Source organism: Pogonomyrmex barbatus, unplaced genomic scaffold, assembly GCF_055798465.1.
Source record: "Pogonomyrmex barbatus isolate J1 unplaced genomic scaffold, ASM5579846v1 scaffold2, whole genome shotgun sequence".
Classification (NCBI taxonomy): Eukaryota; Metazoa; Arthropoda; class Insecta; order Hymenoptera; family Formicidae; genus Pogonomyrmex; species Pogonomyrmex barbatus.
Genome location: NW_028297116.1, coordinates 103,938 through 124,995, shown reverse-complemented (window position 1 = coordinate 124,995; position 21,058 = coordinate 103,938). Strand labels below are relative to the sequence as shown.

At 36.2% G+C, this 21,058-nt stretch overlaps 2 protein-coding genes across 8 annotated transcripts in view; one reads left to right on the top strand and one right to left on the bottom strand.

The window, feature by feature from the left end:
- The window catches only part of DNAlig3 (DNA ligase 3), a 38,723-nt gene that overhangs the window by 13,700 nt on the left and 3,965 nt on the right, over positions 1-21,058 (bottom strand). For all 5 annotated transcript variants that reach the window (XM_089076356.1, XM_089076353.1, XM_089076354.1 and 2 more), the window contains exons 2-3: positions 8,311-8,718; positions 6,585-6,866 (exon numbers count right to left, since the gene is read on the bottom strand). In XM_089076356.1, the coding sequence (XP_088932482.1) occupies positions 6,585-6,866; positions 8,311-8,644 (616 nt within the window). In that variant the 5' untranslated portion in view covers positions 8,645-8,718. The remainder of the gene's footprint in view (positions 1-6,584; positions 6,867-8,310; positions 8,719-21,058) is intronic.
- Positions 1,813-20,407, top strand: LOC105426004 (uncharacterized). Of its 3 annotated transcripts, none has more exons than XM_011637057.3 (4): positions 1,813-2,209; positions 14,165-14,363; positions 15,213-15,477; positions 17,744-20,407. In XM_011637057.3, the coding sequence occupies exons 2-4, from the start codon at positions 14,187-14,189 to the stop codon at positions 17,800-17,802; spliced, it is 501 nt and encodes a 166-aa protein (XP_011635359.2). In that variant the 5' UTR covers positions 1,813-2,209; positions 14,165-14,186; the 3' UTR covers positions 17,803-20,407. The 3 variants fall into 3 exon arrangements, with proteins under 3 accessions (XP_011635359.2, XP_088932503.1, XP_011635361.2); XM_089076377.1 differs by lacking the exon at positions 1,813-2,209 and adding an exon at positions 11,766-11,916; XM_011637059.3 differs by lacking the exon at positions 1,813-2,209 and adding an exon at positions 12,364-12,513.

Sequence of the window (21,058 nt, the reverse complement as noted above, 5' to 3'; positions counted from 1 at the left end):
TTGTGACACGTCGCAATCAGAAAGCGCGACGAAATCGCGATCGCGCGTAGGCGCCATCCGCGATGATCGATCGCTCCTGTCGTGACCTGACACCTGTCATTATTTTGTCATTATCGGCGATCATCGGATCTCTGAAACGCAGTCATTACGCGGCGCGTGTACTCGCATGATACGAGAACCTCTCATCTCTTTTTTTTCCTGCCGTTCTTCCTCCCCTCCCGCCCCCCTCTCCCCTCCTCTACCGCCTCTCCCTTTCTCTCATGCTCTCACACATGATGACTTTTTTTGACGCGATTGCGTCAGGCCGGTGTATGACGTTGCGCGAGTATGCCGAACAGAACGGAAGATAAATTGGTCTGTGTCTCTTTTCTCCGTCGTTTTGACCATCGAGGAATTAACGCTGGGACCACTTTGTTGTCGGAGCGAAACGACGCTTTTGGCTCGTCGAAATTGTAACATGAAAACATCCTCAATCATGTCGTACGACTTCTTTTTCTCTGCAAGCCACTTTACATATGTCATTACATGCTGTTTATAATTATTTTTTATATAACTTGCTATATGAAATTATATTACTTCTGCCTTTTTATAAGTTATTTTGTAATTATTATAAAATATTCATATTTTATATATTAATTATTAGAGAGAAATTTTGGTTTTTATGAATTTACAATAATTAAAGTTGGATATTGAAATTAAAATTTAAACAATAATACAAAACAAAGAAGCAAAAAAGCTTCAAATGCATACCTTCCTCTTCCCTCCAAAAATTCATTAAAAAAATTATATTTTTTAAAATTAACTTTTAATTTAACAGAAATTAATTTAATTTTGGCATTTTAATTAAGTTACTTTCTTAATCATGCAACTTTTAACGTAATTAGATTAATTTTATAAACTATTAACTTTAACTTAATTAAAAAAATAAACAAATTTAACCAAGCCTACTTTTATATATAATTTTTTTTGAAAACTCATCTTTTTATTTTCCTCGTGTATTATCGAAAAACTTTCCGCATGTCTTTATCTCTCTTTTTATGAAAGATTAGTACGAGTTATACAAAGTTTTACGTTCAGTATTTTTAAATATTTGTATACAAATTCTTGTAATTTTTTAGAACAAACGCAACTTGTTCGCTTCGACTTCTTAAAATATAATTTCTGAGAATTATACGAGTGAAAAAATTACTGCGCCCAATGAAGAACAGAGAAGCCTACAGTGTGTACAATTTCAAAGTTATGAAACAAATCGAAATCCTTGCTGTTCAAGAAAAGAATCTGCACGTGCACATGATGACACGCACTTTTCTCTCCTCTCTCTCTCTCTCTCCCTCTCTCTATCTATCTATCTCCTCTCTATCTCCTAGTCGCGTTAGCGTTTCTAAATCATGTCGTAATATCGTGTCGCGATATTGTAACATCGTAATATCTATTGCGAATAGATATCGTAATTGCGCCGAGTGCGCGAAAAACGCGATCATTCAGCTCTGTTTTGGCGGACAACGGCGGCGAAGAACGGCCGGGGCGGGATCGAGATAAAGAGGAGAGACCCGCGGTCGGAACTCGCGGTCGGAGATGTGAGGCGGAGAGGAGAAGGCGAGGACTGAGGTGGAGGAAAAGAAAGAGGAGAAAGATAAAGGAAGGCGCGCGAGAGTGAGAGAGATGACGAGCCTCTGGAGCCAAGCTGGCTAACGCGAGAAGGGGCTCGCCGTCGCGACGCGACCGAACGCGTTCGCCAGAGGAGAAGAGGCCCCCCCGCGCGATTAGAGGGGTGGGGACATCCGAGTGCTTATAAGACACGAAGGTCCGACCGCAAGAGACCGAGAATCGATAGTTTGCAAAACCGCGTCATCATCCGAGAAGCGAGCGAGATCGCACGAAAAGGCGAAAAGCGATAGAGAAGGAAGGGGGGAGAGAGAGAGAGAGAGAGAGAGAGAGAGAGAGAGAGAGAGGGAGGGAGAGCGAGAAGATAGAGAGATTCGCGAAAATATCCAAACAAATGGTATTCGGCGATGACTTAAAGTAATCGCGAATCGGACGTATATAAGGACAGACTTATATAAGACGGTCGATTTTTCTTTCTGCTGTGCGTACTGCGGTAAACTCGAGCGAATCGTCGGGCAGGAAAGTTCGAGGGAAAGCAGAATTTCAGCGAAGATCGATATTGGACTACGTGAAAAATCATCTCAACCCTCTTGCGACTGCGACAGTGAGTATCCTTCGCAAAAATCGTTCCGACAAAACTGAGGCTTAGCTAAGTTACCTAAGCTAGCTGGCTTAGCTAAGTTCAAATCCTATTTCCGAGGAGTTCTTCCTTTTATGAGAAATGTTTATTAACGCGAAATGCCAAAGGATGTAATCCAATTTTGCAAAAAATGTTTATCGAGTAAGCAATACACTCTAAGAAAATTGAAGAAATAAAAATAATTGTGAAATATACAAAATTGATATATTATATTAAAAAGATAAATGTTTCTCGCAAGATTTATTTAAAATTATTCATTTTTTTGATCTTTGAATTTATTCGTTATTTTTATTATCTGTATCATTCAATGTTTGCATTATGCGTCATTCATTCATTCATTATTCATATTAATTGTCGTTATTTCACTTGACAAGTGAGATTATTGACTCATCGGTTTAGTAAAATAAAAAAATTATTACATAAAATTAAAATTTTGTGTAAGTATCTTACAATATACAATATATTTTTCACATTATTAATCAACTTCAATAAACAGCTCAAATAAATAAATGTTAAATAAATCAATGTCTATTATTTATTTCACTTATTGGAATAAAATTTGCGATATACTCATTTTAGCGTAACTGAAAATATAAATAAATTATTATTTAAAATGAAAATATGATTTACTTGAGTAAATCGTAAATTGTAAATTATTTCGGTAAATGTTTTGTACGAAGAAGCCAAGATTTTTTTATTTTCAACATCCGATTATTTATTTACACGTTCGAAATATTCACCAAAGATCGAAAAATGATTAAATTCTTTCTCGTTCGTTATTCATTATTCATAAATTCGCTCAATCTGCGTGTATGACGGATTACTATACTTGCGGCTCGGAGGACACCGATATGGAGGATACCGATATTCCTCTCGAGTGGTGCAATCAAGTCCTCCCCAAGAAGAAGGACGGACAATCGTAAAAAAAGGGAAGAAGATTGTTCCGTTAAAGTGATTCGGATGGTACACTCATGCGCAAGTTTTTCACGAGGGATTTCAATGAGCTTTCGGAGATTTCTGCGACCTCTCTTTCTTTTTGCCCAGCCAGATAAGCCTACAAAAATCTTCCACTTACAATTAGCTCTCGCGGTGCTCGAATGCGGATCCCATTCACGCCCGCTTGTATGATTAATGGTTTCCTTGTATCCGATTCCGGTATCATATTTACTAACCGCTGCTCCGGGTCTCGCCCCTTCGCCTCTGAGAAAAGCGCGCAAGAAAGAGAGAGAAGCGGCGGCGGGAGGGGATGGGGGCGGGGGCGAGATAGAGAGAAATCACGCGAAAAAAATGCGAGGAAGAGCGATAGCGCGAGAAGAGAATCATAATGGGATGAGAAATAAAGCGACGCGAGAAGGGGAGGGAGGGCTTCGTGGCTTCGCGAGTGGCGGGGGCGGGAAGGGGAGAGATAGACCTGGCGGTGGTGTTTACGTGGAGGAGAGAAAAGCACCGACCGCCGTGCTCGTCGACGGTATTCCCATTGATGGGACCCGGTTAAATATTCCGCGTCTCGTTTCGCCTTCGTTTTACTTCTTCTTCTTCTTCTTCTTCTTCGTCTTCTTCGTCTTCTTCCTCGTCTTCCTCGCGTAACACGCGACCTACGACGCACGAGGCCTCGTGATTCATTCTCAGGTTTACTCCTCCATCTCGCGCGAGTCATGTCTTACCTCCGTCTCTTTTTGTTTTGCAAGGCAGAGGTAATTCAACGGAAACAGAGAAGGATATATCACGTAATGCACCTGACAAGACATCTTTTTTTTCTGCATTAATCTTCATCGTTAACGAGGAGAAATTATGGCCTTTGGCATAATTGGTATAGAAACAATGGAGAAAAAAAAAAAAAGAAAGAACGAGAAACGTAGGTCTAAATAAAAAAAAAAAATATTTGCATGAAAATATTCTTTTGCGCTGCAAAAAGCTTTGTTTAATATTTCAATTCACATGATTCATCAATCATTTAAAGTGTTTAAAGTGCTCAGATTTTTAATAACTGTGATTGTAAATGATTTTGTAATTTTCTCGTAATTAATTAAAACCGCAACATAAGATAGATGAAATGTATGTCATTTATATATTCATATATTCACCTATTCACTTGAGTATAAGTAACATATTTCATTTGTATTGCGTTGTAGTTTTAATTAATTAAGAAAATACATATTGCGAAATTATTTGCCGCGATTACTAAACAATTTGATGACTTTGTTGTTAATGATTGATAAATCACTTAAGAGACAATTAACATAGCACAAGAAAAAGAGAAAATCTATAAAAATTCCAAAATTTTTTCAGATTAATAATTATTCCCTTATTATATTTTTACGGGATTTGTTTAATATTCCGTGATTAGCTAGGTTATTTGCTCAAGTTGTCGGATGACTTTTAACAGATCGCAAAAACAGAAAAAAATCACTTTCGTAACGAGTAACTTGATTGAAGAAGGGCACTATCATATGTTTTATGTCGCGTGGCCGATTTCGAAAGAGATTCGCGTTTTTGCCCAAAAATAAATGTGATACCATTATCATACCGCACTCTAACTGTAAACTCGCATTTCCGATCGAAATCGCAAATTATATATCTCATGATAAGTCATAATACTAACATGAGGATATAATGATAAGCTTCACGTATTGTGCAGAGAATTTTTAACTTATGGGAACTTGAACGCTTTTCTGCATGTAACTTATATAAATATTATATATATATATATATATATATATATATATATATATATAAAATTAAATTTGATTTCAGTTGTAAAGAATTATTATTAAATTTCGTGTAAATAAAATATAAAAATCAATCCTTAAATTTATTTTTTTAGAAATTGGTATCTGTTATTCTCGCTACTTTAATAAAAATGTGAAGGCAAAATAAAATATTTCGCGAAGCATTTCATGTTTTTTATCGAAGTATGTTAGGATAAAACATCAAACTTCTCATAAAGTATCAATGATGTGTTTTTTATGACTTTTACTTTTACATACAGAATAATGACGAGAATCGATTGCAAAAAAAAAAGAACATACGATTTCGTTTAAAGAAATAAAGGAGTTAATCTGTGAAGAAACCGATACATACAAAGAAATCTGAACAAGTCTTACAAAAAAACTTGCTTGAAAAAATAATTTGTAATATTTTTAAATTGGATTTCATTCTGCACATTGTTGCAAATAAAAAATTATTCCTTAATCTGATGTTTTCTCATGCCATATCCCTTATTTACCTGTAAAATTGCGACAAGAAAAACGTATAACGCAAATATTTTGTTTATCCATTATATTTAATGACGTATCCATTATCAAAATGAGATATAAATTCCTCAGAAATTCTTCTCTCTGCGGGATATTTCTTTTTTTTTTTTTACCTTGGGGATGGCAAGAGAAATCGTTAATAAACATCTCCTCGTGTTTTGAGCCTTTGCGAAAAGATCGCAAGGATTCTGATTAATAAATTTTCCATTTGGACACAGGTGTAATCAATTTTCTTCTGTGTATTAAAAAAAGAGAACAATAAATAATAATAAGAGTGATTTCCCTCTCATAATTCTATCGCAATAAAAAGAGAAACGATCGGAATTTTGCAAAACCGATGCAGAAGACGAAGCCGATGTTTCGAGAACGAGATGATTTGCCAATTTGAAGTTTTCTGTCGGCTTATCGAGGTCACCAAAACTCTAATCTCAAAAGTTATCGCAACCTCATTATCAAATGTGCCAAATAATGCGTGCAGATGAATTCGATTGTACCTCGATCTTGCAACGTATTATATTATGTATTAATTAAAATTCTCGAGCAAACGTCGATATCTATCGAATTCTTGCGGAGGTATTGCGATTTAAGATATTTTCGACAGAGCAAAGAAAGCCTCGTGCATGAAAATAATTTAAAAATTAAAATAAGCTTTGGAATTCGAAATTCATAACCTAGAAAAATAAAAAAGTTTAGAATTGTTAGTTTTTAGAGCCATTTTCCTCGAAACTTGAAAGTCATCCGAAAAGAAATCAACTTAAAATCCTTGATTTAATTTTTAAAAGCGTTATCCTTTTCGACATCAGGAATAAAATAATCTCCACATAGTTAGATAATATCAATGCAGAAATAATTCAATAATATAATAAATACAATCTTTTTAAATAAATATTTTTAAATAAACTTCTTCTCTTAATTTAGCAGTCGTTTGTTTGATTGTTGAAATATTTTGTGGGGCACTGTGCGCGCGCGCGTTTGTGTGTGTGTGTGTGTGTGTGTGTGTGTGTGTGTGTGTGTGTGTGTAATGTGTGTGTGTAGTGTGTATTCTTGATCTTAATAATATAATGAGAAAGATAATAGGTACTTACTTCCGAGTGATCCTCTCGTAAATATTCTCTTAACAATCGCAGTCTTGTCGGTATAAGCGTCGACGTCGGCGATGTTGCTGCACACGCGTCGAAATTCACGAAAGGAATCATCCTTTGACGGGATTTTAACCTTTTCCTCTTTATCTTTCTTTTTATCTTTCTCCTTATTGCTGTCAGTTACGACGTTTTTCTGATCTGAATTTTTTTTTGCTGTTTTGCCCAAAGAAGAAGAAGTTTCTTTATTTGGCAACGTGATCTTTTTCGAAACTTTATTCGACGGCACTGAAAGAAAAAGTTTCGCAATTACACTTCTTAACACTTCTTTTCATATGAAGAAGTTTAGCTAAAAGTATAATTGCAATTTATTGTTTTATTTATTGTTTTCACTTTGTTTATTATTATTCGTTATAATTATCGATAAATAATTTTTGTATAAAACGTAGCCAAACTTAAATATTGAAGAGATTTAACAGATTATTCACAGATTATTTATTATAAATTATTTAACGTTTCAACTGTGATATATAATTAATAAACTGAAATTTTTGTTGCAAAAATGAACTATTAAAAAATAAAGATGATGAAATTTCTCAGAATCTCCTTAAAGATTTGCATATCGGAAATAGTATCTTCCTCTGTGACACGGATTTCTAATTACAGAGCGAAATTACACAGTAGAAATAGCACGATACAACACGTTGTGAGCTCATATTCCAATATCGATGAACTTTTCCACCCTGAGAACAGCAATTTCTCTTGTAAGCGTCGAGTTTCTTTGTAACTTTCCCTTGTAAAGCTGCGCGCGTAAGGAAGAAAATCTATTACAAGTCGCGAAAGTTTTGAGGGGGGAAGCCGGAAAACCTTTGAATGATTTCTTCATGTAACATCAAGCAACTTCGCAGATAATGACGGAGGATACGATCGACTAGATATGCGCATTAATTCGTCCCAATAAATCGGTAGATGCAGTAAATCTATCGATAAGCTAATGACGCAGTCGAGAAGTGCAGTCCTTGACAGGCAAAGTATTCCAAAGGAATCGGATGCTCTTTTAAAGCTCTTTGGAATTCATTTTTCCTTAGCAAAAATAGAGAATAATATTTCTTGAGTCACATGTTAGTGAAAATAAAAAATCTTTCGCAAATTATACTTTAAGGAATTAAATATAAAATGAAAAAGTTCTGCTAATCTCATTTGCTAAAATCTATGTCTATATAATAAAAAAAAAAAAACGAAGATAAAGAACAATATATATATATATATATATATATATAATGCTGAAAATTGGAATTTATTTTCTCAGGAAAAATCTTTAAATCTAAAGAACTTATTATTACAAACATAATTGACAGAAACGTTTGTATTTGGAAAAGTCCGAGATAAAGACACAAATAAATCGTACTAGAAAAAAAAAGAATCTTCTCTTCACAGAAAAAGAATTAGTCTTAAATCAAGATTAATCTTCTTAAAAATGTCCTTAATTCGATTGAATTTGCATTAATAATTTGCAAGTATTACTTTTGCTCAACTCAAAACTAAAAAAAACCCTATACAAGGATTATAATAATATTCTTATACATGAAAATATCCGCATCGATACAAATTCAAAGAAATCAAAGCCAAAACTTTTTAACAAGATTATAATACTCTTGCTTATATATGCGGAATATCTATCTTGATTTAGAGAAGATTAATCTCTTTCTGAGGATCAATTTAGGATAATTACAGGTTTTTTCGAATTCCACCAGCTTGTCCAAGATGACTTTCCTGTCGTCGTCGGACAGTTGGTCCCAACCCTTTACGTCCTCGGCCGGATCATCAATCTTCTTGGTCGTGGCGCGTTGTTTCGCGAATACGTCGAATAGGCAGGTGACATGGTGCCAAGCGGGCATCAGTTTACCCTCCGAGAAAAAGTTCGTCACGAACTTGCCGATCCGTATTTGGTCCTTTTCAATCGGACACTTGCACTTCTTGCATTTTGCGCGACCAGTTTTCGCGCGCTCCACGGCGAATGGTTTCTCTTCCTCTTGTTGTCGATCCTCTTCGGCGTCACTGGCCATATGGGATATTTGACACGTCTGTCGCAGTTGATCGAATTCACGCGTAACAAATAACAGATGAAAGAATTTTATTTCTGTAAAAAAAAAAAAAAAGGAGTATTTTCTTATTCGAATAGTTAAGGGGAAAATTATACGAATATCGGAGCCGAGTAAAATTCTTTTTGAATTTAATTCAGAAATTAATTCGGGAGATACACAGAAAAAAATTAGTCTTAAAACAAGACTATACATATATCAAGAGATCATCATATATAAACAAAAATATTATAATTTTAGAAAAAATTTAGTCTTGATTGAATTTGTATTAATGCAAATCTAGATATTTTCATAAAAATATTATACTCCTTATATAGAAAATTTTTAGTTTTTAGTTTTGAATTGAAAAAAAGTAAAAAGTTATATCAATAACAATACAAATTCAATAAAATCAAGATTAAATTTTTTAAGAAGCTTATAAAGTTTGTTTATATTTGAGAATACTTATTTTGATCTAAGATTAATTCTTTTTTTCTGTGTAAAATTGTTGCAATAGTCGATTCGTAAAAACGAAACATGACAAGAACAAATTTTGTAATAACGTAAAGAATTTACTAATTAATTAATAATTTTATTCCTCTCTTAATTAACAATGTTTTTAACTTATTAATACAGAGAAGAACATTTCATAAATTTCCCATTTTCAAACTTTTCTCAGAAGATTTTCTCAGAAACATGGCAAACACGTTTATTCTACGTTCTTAACTTATTCTGTCAGAATCCCTGGCCTTCGGAATCGGCAATTATAAGACGCCTTGTGTAAATTACCACAACTGCTGTTTCAAATATGTAAGCGTATTTCTCACAAGGTTTCTGCGCGTGGTTCTCATTCTCTCCCCTTCTCTTTCCCCTTTCCTCCCTTCCTCTTTCCGTTTCGAACGTTTACAATGTTCGAACGCGCGTAACCGAGGAACCAGGGATTTACTGCGGATCTATCGCGGATAATACTACGCTTGTTAGCTTTGCATTAGTTTCGCGTGCAAGCTAAGGCGGTGCGGACAAACGAGCGAGTGTAGTTGCGCAAGTCGTTACAATACACACCCGCAAATGACATACACGTGTAATCGGTATTAGGTAATTAACCCCGAACGCAGTCGCAATGCGAGATTCTGCGCGATTTTGATGACACGTGGATATGCACGACGATCGAATTCCGGGCATCCGGGTTTCGAGCGGTCTTTATTCCAAAACTGAAGACGTAGAAAAAAATCGATACTATTTATATCGGGATCGATACTTCCAATTGTTCGTTAACGTTTTGGACATTTATAGAGGATGAAGGAATAAATCCAAGATTTATTTATTTAGAAAATATTTATGAGAGGAACAGAAAAATGCTTGACCAACGTACATAAAAAATTAATTATTATTAAATTAATGAAATTATTTATAAAATTAATAAATATTAATTAATATTAGTAGTATTCTGCCAGTAATCTTCCATAATGTTAAACGTATATTTTTATAGTCTTTATTTCATTGTTCATTGTGTGATCGATTGTTTTAAGTTTATCGGAATCAGGCTGAAAGGCTGAAAGGTTGAAAGGCCTCAGATTCGAAAGCAAGAGGAAATAAAAGAAATCGGAGATCAAAATTAAATAAGTAAGAATGGAGAATACAATCGATTTATATTAATCCAAGTTCAGAAACGTGACACTGTCGAAATATCGAATTGCATAGGCGGCTCACAATGTCGAAAGCCTACGTGTATATCTCGTATTATTAAGCTCTCATTAGACTTCGATGCAATAATCCTCGTAGAATTATGGGAACGCTTTAAATAGCATTCTCTCTCTCTCTCTCTCTCTCTCTCTCTCTCTCTCTCTCTCTCTCTCTCTCTCTCTCTTTTCATCTTTCGTAAGAAGCCGCGATCGAGTGGGACGATTGCGTCTTATCTATCGACAAATGTCGAGCAGTTCCGATTGCTCATCGAGGTCGATCGAGATCGAGGATATTCGAGAAATTACGATTCATTTATTCACCGATACTAATAATTTCGTCAGACGCGAGATCTCGCGCGAGGAGGGAGAAGGGACAGGGGAAAAGAAGAAGGAGGAAGAGGAGAAGGAGAAAGAGAACAGATGAAGAACTTTCCCATAGAATCTCGGCAATTCTCTTTCTTCCTCCGTGTCGTGTATCCCCCCTCCCTCTTCACTTTTTTCCGCATCACGATAACAAGAGTTGTCACCATCCGCTCGCGCGACGTAGATCCGGATTGCTGAATATCTAATTATAAACATTCGCTCATCAGCGATTCATGCTTGAGGACGCGATCCACGTGATTCTAAAACACCACCCCTTCCCCTCTCTCGAATGTCTAAATTTCCCCATGGAATTCGGAGAGGAATGCGCGCGTTGGTGGCGAATTATATTATCATAGATCCCCTCCCCCCTTCCCCCTTCCTCCTTTCTTCCCGTCCGCTCACACGTCCGTCTGACCGCCTTTCGTTTTCATTACGCATCGGTAGCATTGTAATGCGCGTCATTTTTTCGTCATCGTTATCATCGTCGTGGTCGTAATTTATAATCGCGGTAAGAAAAATTGGGGAGAACCGCGAAAAATTGGCGACATCGCGTGCGAGGGTGCCCGATTCGAACGATTCGACAAATAATAAGGATATTGGAAACGTGACGCGCACGTCGAAGACTCTTCTTTCCGTCAAAGATTCTTCTTTCTGGCTCTGCCGAGCATCGCGTAGCGAAATGTTATTTTCGCGTGCAAAAAATCGCGATCGACACAACGATCGATTCTCTTTACGAGATTCGAAATTCTTTGTTACACCAAATTCTTGATTACACAGAGACAATGGATTCGAGAATAAAAAGGAGGAAAAAGGAGAAATTTGAAAAATGGGCTCAATCAACATAGGACGAGAGATGAATACCGTTAGCGATATATATCGCCAAGGAGAACGTATAAAAATAACGAACGACAAACGTACGTAAGGTAGGCGTCGCGCGAGTTCGGTAAAGAAAAGACGAGAGGGATAGGGGAATAGGGGAGTTCATGGGCAACTCTTTGCCTTTTTCCGCATCGCATCGGACACCTACTGCTACGGGGGCGCAGTTTGGCGCGACGTGACCGGGTGGCGGAGGGCGGACGCGAGTCGTGGAGGAGGATACCTGCGCGCGGGTATAATAGAGGGTGCAACAGCCCTTCGGCGCTCATTCTACCACCGCGTGTCGTACCGTCGACGAAATAGAGCGCGAGTTCTCTCCGCGAGATTCGACCCAGAGTAAGTTTTCCGGTCGGTCCTGGCAGGAATTTGCGCGCGGCATAACCACGGCGGTTCATCGGTTCTCTCTCTCTCTCTCTCTCTCTCTCTCTCTCTCTCTCTCTCTCTCTCTCGTTTAACTTGAATCTAATTGCATTTAAACGGGACTTTTTTAAGTTTGATCCTTGATTCATCGAATGAAAAATAAGAATTATTGGGTGAATCCATCCGTCATTTTAATTTAATTTTTTTTTCACTCTTTTCCTCTGCCGATTAATTTGTCGAGTTCAATTTCAACGTGCCGAAGAAGTTTTCTACCCTTTCTGTTCATCCCAACTGAAAAATCAGTCGATCGTTTCTTCCACGCCTCCCGCCGTGACTCTTAATAAATTCTCGGAGAACCAACGCCAACGACGTGCTTCTGCGTCGAATGCGAGCGAATTGATTTCTAATCGTTTTGTTTGCGATGGAGAGGCGAGAGAGGGTTCCCGGACGCGGGCAAATAACGGCGAAGTCGATTTAGAATCTATAAATAATCGTTAAAGGCCGCGCCATGTCTTTCATCGTGGAGCGGCGATCGCCACCGATCTCCGTCCCGGACACCGGGCGCGATTTCTGGTATTTATTATTATTTTCCTCGTTGCGGTGTTTCGTTATTATCGTCATCGTGACGTACGAACGTATCCGCGCCGTCTGTTACCATCGTCTCCGCTATCGTCGTTGTTCGTGACGCGAGATATCGCGCAATTTTGTGGCCGCGCGCTCGAATCTATTCCCGTTATCATACACGTTATCACGTGACACACAGCGCGCGTCCGTCACGCGATAATGCCGTATCGACCGAAAAGGATAATTCGCGATAACCCCCGCGATAACTCTCGGATATCGCACGGAGATCGCACGCTCGTTCTCGCCCCAAGATTCGGCATTCGCTGACGGGACAAAAGAAATTAATTAGATCTTTAGCACAAAACCCGAGGAAAACCTCCTCGCCGTGGTATCCGTATCCTCGGCGAGGATAACCCACAAAAACGGGTTTTATCGCTTTTTTATCGCTCTCAGCGACAAAAGGGAGGAACGTCACGGCCGCGTATTTTCTCTTCGTTCTCCTCATTTGCATCATTCACGATACACCAACCTCGACTTGCGTCTATGATCCTTTCAATTACGCTTGTTTGTTTCGTGTATTGTTATATTTTTTTATAACACGGAGAAAGAATGGAGTTTTATTAAAAAATTTAAAAATTTGGTCAGATACAGAACTGAAAATATTTTGTTGAGCCTTCAAAGTCTTATTACGTACGACGTTCGAATTGGTTGCTAGAAGATGAAAAAAATTTTTGCAGTATTATTTTTTGCGTCCTATATAATAATTTTGATTGATTCCATCTGAAAATTATTTTTAGATCTATATTTAATTAAATTTTTAGATTTGTCGACAAAAGTGTTCTCTCAAATGTGAAGGAAGTTTGGCTGATGTCGTTATTATTACTATTATTTATCTGCAATCAAATTTTTTTTTTAATCTTTAAGAGATACTTCTTCATTTTTTTTGGACATTATGAGAGCTTTTCAATAAGGAACACAAATTGACGCGGGAATCATTCTGGCTTTGTCTTTAATTGGGAAAAAAAAAAAAAAAAAAAAAATAGAATAACCTCTGTGTCGATTTGTGATCCTGTGTCTTGTTGGAAAGCTCCCAATGTTTGCTTGACAATCAACGCGAAAAATTCATCGTTAATCTGTGCTCGCGTGACTTTTATTTTGACGTAAATGTTTATTTGACATGGGAGTCAACTTGATCCACGTTTCAATTTATTTTTATCTTATGTGCAAATAAAACTTTTCATTTTTACTTATAAATAATTATAAACTGAGACATGTGTTTTAAACATAAAATAATAACTTTTAAGAAATTAAAATTTCTAAGGGATTTTAAGAACCAACTCTTCGATTTGAAAGAGAACAAAAATAATTCTTTCCTAAGATACTCCTCTATTTTTAAGAAGTGGCAGATACGAATGCTCTTTACATCTTCTCATAATAAACTCTTTCTCTTTCGTAATTCTTATCTGAGCAATCCTCCCCTCTCGTGCAATTTCTCTAACAGCCATTAGCTTTTGTAACAATAATATATATATATATATATATATATATATATATATATATATATACACACACACACACACACACACACACACACACACACACATCGGTTTGTATTATCTTTATCTTTTGTACGAGTGCGCTTTTCTCTTCATTTCCGTAGAGAACACGAGAGATACGAGGGAATGACGGAAAGAGGTAGCCGACGAGCCGCTGCTAGGACAAGCCTGTGTCTGCTGGCGGCACTCGTGCTGTCCTGCGCTACAAGTGGCAGGAACACGGTTAACGCGTTTCCGCAACCGGAACCACCGCCACCGCCGATTTTCTTCGGCGACGTCGCCGCAGACGAGGCGGAAAATCTTGTGAGTATTGAGTAATCTATACGCAAAGAGAGTTTTGCTGGCAAATCTAAAAATTTTGCCAGATGCAAATATCTGAAAATAATTTTGTTGGTCAAAAGTTTTATATAGAACATTTAAACGTAATAATAACACTGCAAAAAAATGTTGATCTTCTAGCAACGAATTTACATATATAATAATTTTGAAGATTCAATGAAATTATCTTTAGATCTGTATTTGGTCAATTTTTTAAAATTTGCTAGCAAAAGTGTTCTTTCTTTCTATACGATATGAGCGATAAACTTTTTCTTATATTTATATTTATTTCAAATACTTTCAAACACTTTATTTCAAATACTTTCAAACAAAAAAAGAGAAATTGCCTATTGAATGTAAAATTCTTCAAATCTCAAAAGATTTTTTTTACTTGATAACCAATAATCATACGGAAAGAACAGTTTTCTGAAATATTTAAAAGTTCGACTAGATATAAATCTAGTCGAAATAATTATTTACAATATTCAAATTAGTTGCTAGAATATAAAAAAAATATTTGCATGATTATCATGTTCAAGCATCCTAATAATTTCAATGGCCCAACTTTATATCTGAATGGTCAAATTTATATCTGATCACGTTTTTAGATAAATACTTTAGCAAAATCACGTAATATTGTATCCATTTCCGTTTCTTGTTGGAGAACAGACGCTGGAGACCAAAAGCGTGCGACAACAATCTTTATTTGCTTTATTTAAAAATAACAATAAGTAAAACCCGCTTGATGTTGGATATTCGACGTCGTGTTTCTTGTACATTTATTAAAACATATTTAATCTTTCGATCCTCACTCATTTTTCTCACTGTACGCAGATGCTGATGAACCGTCTAAGGCAGTTGATGGAGCAGAAACACCGGGTGGTCGAGCAAGAACATGACATCACCGACGAGCAAATCGAGATCCAGGCGATGCTAGAAGCGAAGACGCGGGAAAAACAACGCGCAATGATGGTGGAGCAACCACCGCCGCCAGAGTACATTGAGGAACCGGAAGCGCTGCCGGTACCCGAGGCCATAATCCACCACCCTGTCGAGCAACAACACGCGGGCAAACGACACGGCACGAACGCGGTCAGCTGTGAGTATTCCCCACGTTTCGTTCTTCGTTATTGCAAAGAAAAGATATGCAAGCTTTTACGGAATCTGAAGTGTCGTAATATTCTCGAAAGATACACCCTCGCGTAAAGAAAGAAAAAAGAAGAGAGAGAGAGAGAGAGAGAGAGAGAGAGAGAGAGAGAGAGAGAGAGAGAGAGAGAGAGAGAGAGAGAGTAGAGCGTAAGACGAGATTTATTTGTTAAATAATAATCTCTCCTTCGAAAGAGAAGAATATCACGATATATCACACGGACACAGGGTTTCGTTCTCGGTGCAAATTGAAATTAATTGACGAGCGGTTGGACAGAAGAATGATTGAGCTAACGAGGCTTAAATAAATGATTTGAAAGAATTTTTACGAAACTTTTCTATGGCAGTGTGTTTCGAAGTGTTATGAATCATGGACAGTCCGTAAAATTTTAATTTATGACTTAAATAATAATAAAATATTGACAAGAGTTATAATTATTTATTTAATATATTTTATCAGAGACAAAAAACATAAATAAACATTCAAATGTAAAAACACAATAATTTTCAGGTCTGTTTCGAACTCGAAAGGCTAAAAGTGAGGGATCGCTTATATTATATTTTATATTTTTTTGTTTGCAAGGTTTGCAGGTTTAAAAGAAATAGAAAAATACTGCTTTATGGTAACAAAGAGGAAAGACCAAGAATAACGTGTATCGCGAAATGATTGAGCGTAGCTCAAATAAATAAAACGCGAGAGTAAATAATAAATAAAAAATATAAAGTACGAGCGAGTAAAGTACGAGAAGATTCTTACACGGAAGGTAAGGCACGGCCTTCCGGTAATGCGCTCGTCGCGACACCCCGATGATATCTCTGGAGGACGTCTGGATACGTCTGCAAGGAATATACAGGGATATTCGGGATATGATTTCGTCGTCGATTTTCTGTCGCCGCGTGGGACGACTCGGAGTCGTCTAACCCGGTCGTTATCACGTCATCTCGCAGGATTAGTCAACTGGATTCCGAGGATCGAGAGATTATGCCGCGCACGTTTCGGTAAACTTCGCGAAAAATCCGTTTTCATTTTTTTGGTAAATGGTAGATGGGAGATGGGAGACGGGAATATATTCCTCTTTATTTCGGAATTGAGTGAATCGAGGGAAGACCCGAGAAATCTGGGAGATCATCCCTCACGCCTATCGCGCTAATCCCGCGAATAAACCTTTCTCGGCCGTGGACGTTCGTATATAAGGCAATCTATCGACACCGCGTTCAATCGATCGAAGGCGATCGTCGATGACAATTGATTGGAGCAATTGGTGGCGCGTGACGCATCTTTTTCGCGCGCGTGCTTTTCTTGATTGATTTCTCGAACGATTCCAACTCGAAAAGGAGATCGTCGAGCAGGGACTTTTCGTTTAGAATAGGACCGATTAAGAATGAAATTAAACGCGAAAAGTCTTTCGAGTCTTTGATCTTTTCATTTGTATTAAGTTTCATTTGTACTAATTTAAATACAAATGTTATATATTTAATATATTTAAATACAAATGTTAACGTTAATATATTTAGTGCGCGTGATAATAATTCCTACTGTTCCAAATAAACATTTCATTTACGATAATCCGATAAAATTAAGCGTGTTTATTTAAATAGCAAGATTGAATAATAATTAGATAATTAGATACTAAGTTGGAAACTAAGAACTAAAATTAAATCTTTTAATTAATTTTAATTTACAAACTTTAATTAATTAATTTTTAAAACATTAATTCTTTAACTTTTTTTCTAAGATACAGTCTTTTGTTCTATATTATGATTTTTTAATCGATTTTTAAAATAATCTCATTTAAAAAAATTATGATATTTTAATTAATACTTTTTACACTCACTTTTGATTTAATTTTAAACGTTAATTTTTGGCTTTTGACGCGAAATGAGTTAATTTTATAGGCTCTTAACTGTAAACAATTTAAACTCTACAACTTTACCTAAGAAAACTAATTTAATTCCAATTAAATACATAAGAACAACTCTCATAAGTACATTAATATTATTTTATTCAATGGACAATAATGTGCTCTTAAGAAATAATTTTAATAGTTATTAATTTTTTGCTTATATAATATTATGTTTTATAAAGGTCCGCGAATGACTACTATATAAAAGATGTCGCAATTACTACCATGTTATTGTTACGACACGCTATTGTCGCTATAATATAATCGCGATATGGCTGCAGCAGCGACGAGTAACGGACGCGATTCGTGTTTCAGACATGTCCCTGTGCCACTTCAAGATCTGCAACATGGGACGTAAGAGGCAATCGAAATAAGTCTCCGTAAAAGGCAGTCGCGCGAGAGGCGGTTTGAAACGGACGGCGGGCGCGGCGAGGAGCTGAGGATCTAGGAGACCTCATTGTGCTTTAAAGAAACATTAAGTAAAAGATCAATAAAATTGGCAGCTTGCCACTGGTCAACTGGAAAAATTTAAGTGAGGGAGATAGCAACGACGAGCGATCGAATTTATTATTAAGTTGTTTTAATCTTCATTCCTCCTCTGAAATATTTTTCTATAAAAAAGAAAAGAAAAGAAACGGAAAAGTATCGAAAATTTGTCACCTTTAAAATCTGTACTCTTGTAAATTTGACTTGTAAATATTTCGGTGTATTTAACAAATACACCGAAATATTTAAATTAGCCAAGTTAGCCAAGTTATTCGTCGAAAAAACGTAATGAGGAAGAGACGTGCGATTTTCGAAACGAGGGAAACTCAACCCCCCTTAGTGGATTCTGGAACTTGGTGGTCATCGCTCCTCCTTGCTATCCCTTCGGGACAAATGATCGCCACCAGTATTACACGCCACGTACGCATGTGCACGCACGCCACGGTGGATCTACGTTCGTTACAGCGCGAAAAGTGAATCACGCGAATCGCGAGATGCGCCAATGTGACGACCGCTCGACGAGCGCTTCCATTAACGAACGTCGATCCTCATCAGTCCCCCCGTGGTTTCTCCCAATTTACAATGTCGGGCGTCGGGGCGAGACATGCGCGGCTGCATGCGTAGAGATAAAAAAATATACTATAACCATAAAAAAAAAAAAAAAAAAAAAAAAAGGAAGCAAAACATTTGTTCGAAATGTCGAAACCGTCCTCGGCCGCCGGACGAAGGCAGACCGTCCGACTGGTTCGGACGGAGAGGCTACGCGAGCTGGTTCGCCGACTATGGTTCGTCTGGAATATTCGATGGATCAACGACGAGGTACTGTTAAGTGGTGGGTCGCGCGAAAAGGCTACGATAATCTCCCGAGAAGACAACGCGATACATACGATCGGCTGATCGGCTGATTTTTATTAGCGACTGTATTCTCCATTCTTATAAAATCGCTAAAATGCTAGGGGAGTTAATAAAAATGAGACTCGGATGTCTGGTAGCGGATTGGAATTTTATTATATTTTTACTGTTGCATTATCGAGTGCCAATAGCATCGCGAGTTAATCAGACCTGTGCAATGTATGCACGTTCACATCTCGCGAGAGAAATTTACAAGAAACGGATAACGTGAACTGAATTGAAACGTGTGGCAACGTGTTAATTGTAATTAATTAATGTGTTGAATTTGTTACATGTTAATTCTTTGTAAAGTACACATCGAGAACATGCTGCTGTGATTGACACAATCCGACAATATTGGCGTTCGGTTAATATATAATGATGGTAACCTACCGGTATACATATATGCGATATGTTAACGATTATCGAAAAGTTATATCGATCAGCCTTTATCTCGGTTATAATAACATTTTTCAATTGTATAAAATTGAAAAATACCGATATGCAATTGGCATTTTTCAATAGCGTTTTTATTATTTTATTTGAATATTTATTTTCCAAATAATTGTTGCGTGTAAACAACTGAGTTCCAGAAAAATTATTAGTTATTCATACAATACGTTATAGCTAAGACAAATGTTGAGCAATCTTATAATATTACAAAAACATTTCATGGAGGCGCGTGGAAATGAGAATCCTTTCCAAGATTACAGATAATATTGGAAGCTCGATAGATGGATATTAAAAATGTAACGAGGGATTCCAATATTCCAAGATAATACTATCTTCTCTCTTATATCGAATCCGATCTGACTTATAAAAAAGTGAAGATAAAAAAGTAAGATAGGAAAAAAATCTTTAAAGATTCCAATCGATCGTTGATTTCAATTTAATTATGCACGTGGGATTACGAGACACATATGTTCTGTATAAAAAAAAAAAGAAAAAAAAAACAGCCAAATACGAACTAATAATTTATTGATCTTCGATTATATTTTGAGGCATGTTTCGATTGCGATATCAATCGGGTATCTGGAATCCCTGGTGAATTCAACAAGGAATACAGGCAACAAGAGAAACATATATGGTCAAGGAAACATATATGGTCGCATATATGTATCGCATGATGAACTTTGAAATTACAGCTAAATTTCTGGATTTAAGAGATAAGTATTTGATGTAACGACGGAATATTTTACAAGAGGAAAATATACGAGAAATTACGAAGGACAATATATAAACTTGTTTTTATGAAACGGAAAAAGAAAAGGCAAACGAGAACAGTATCGCTTGGATTTTACACAAATAACCAATTAAATCGAATAATGCGTAAAGATTGAAATCTGTTTAATAATACCTCGTCGATGATAAAAAACAGAAATAATTTGATAGTTTCCTTCTTCTTGTAAAATCACGTCGACTATTTAGAGGAATGGTGTCAATTAAATAATTGCATATTTTTATTTAAATAAGCATAACGATTGAACGATTAAGTAAAACGATTATTTTCGGCGAGAAAGTAGCAGTGTATATTGTTGTAACAGCAGAAAGTTATTTGAGAAAATTTATGAAGTTCAAAAATAAATGTTATATATGTCGAAAGTGAGTGATTTGTATATTTATCAAATATTGAAATATTCCTAAAATTTTAATCATATATTTAATCATTAGTCCCAAACTTTCTCTCCTTATCACAACTTGAGCATTAAACATGACTGATCACTCTGCTTGATAATATCTGAATGATAACAAGAATAAAAGTAATTCAACAAAAAAATAAAAAAAAGAAAACAGAAAGAGATTAACAAATATAGTGAGCTTCCAAATAACATCTCTAACTTGGAAATAAAATATTGAAATCTTTCAAATTATACTTTTGCGCAGAATAATAAATTTTATTCCTCGACAAATTATTTTCATAAATAATTTGAATTTCTGTGAAAAAATTTTACCGAGCTCTCTTGATTCTTTGAAAGAACAATGAAAGCAAAAGAACGTTCAAGATTTCTGCTGTGCCATATGACGATATACAGACATTTATACATTTATTAATCGATGTGGAAGAAAAGGAAGAACTTGACCAACCGTGCGTCAATTATTTAATCGACACCAATCGAACCGTTTTCACGATCGCGCCTAACAAGTCGAATAAGCGTAACAACGAGAGACAAGGTTTATTCGACATAAATCAAAAAGGGAGAAAGAAGAAGAAGAAGAAGAAGAAGAAATCAATTTATGAAGAAAAGGTTCTCC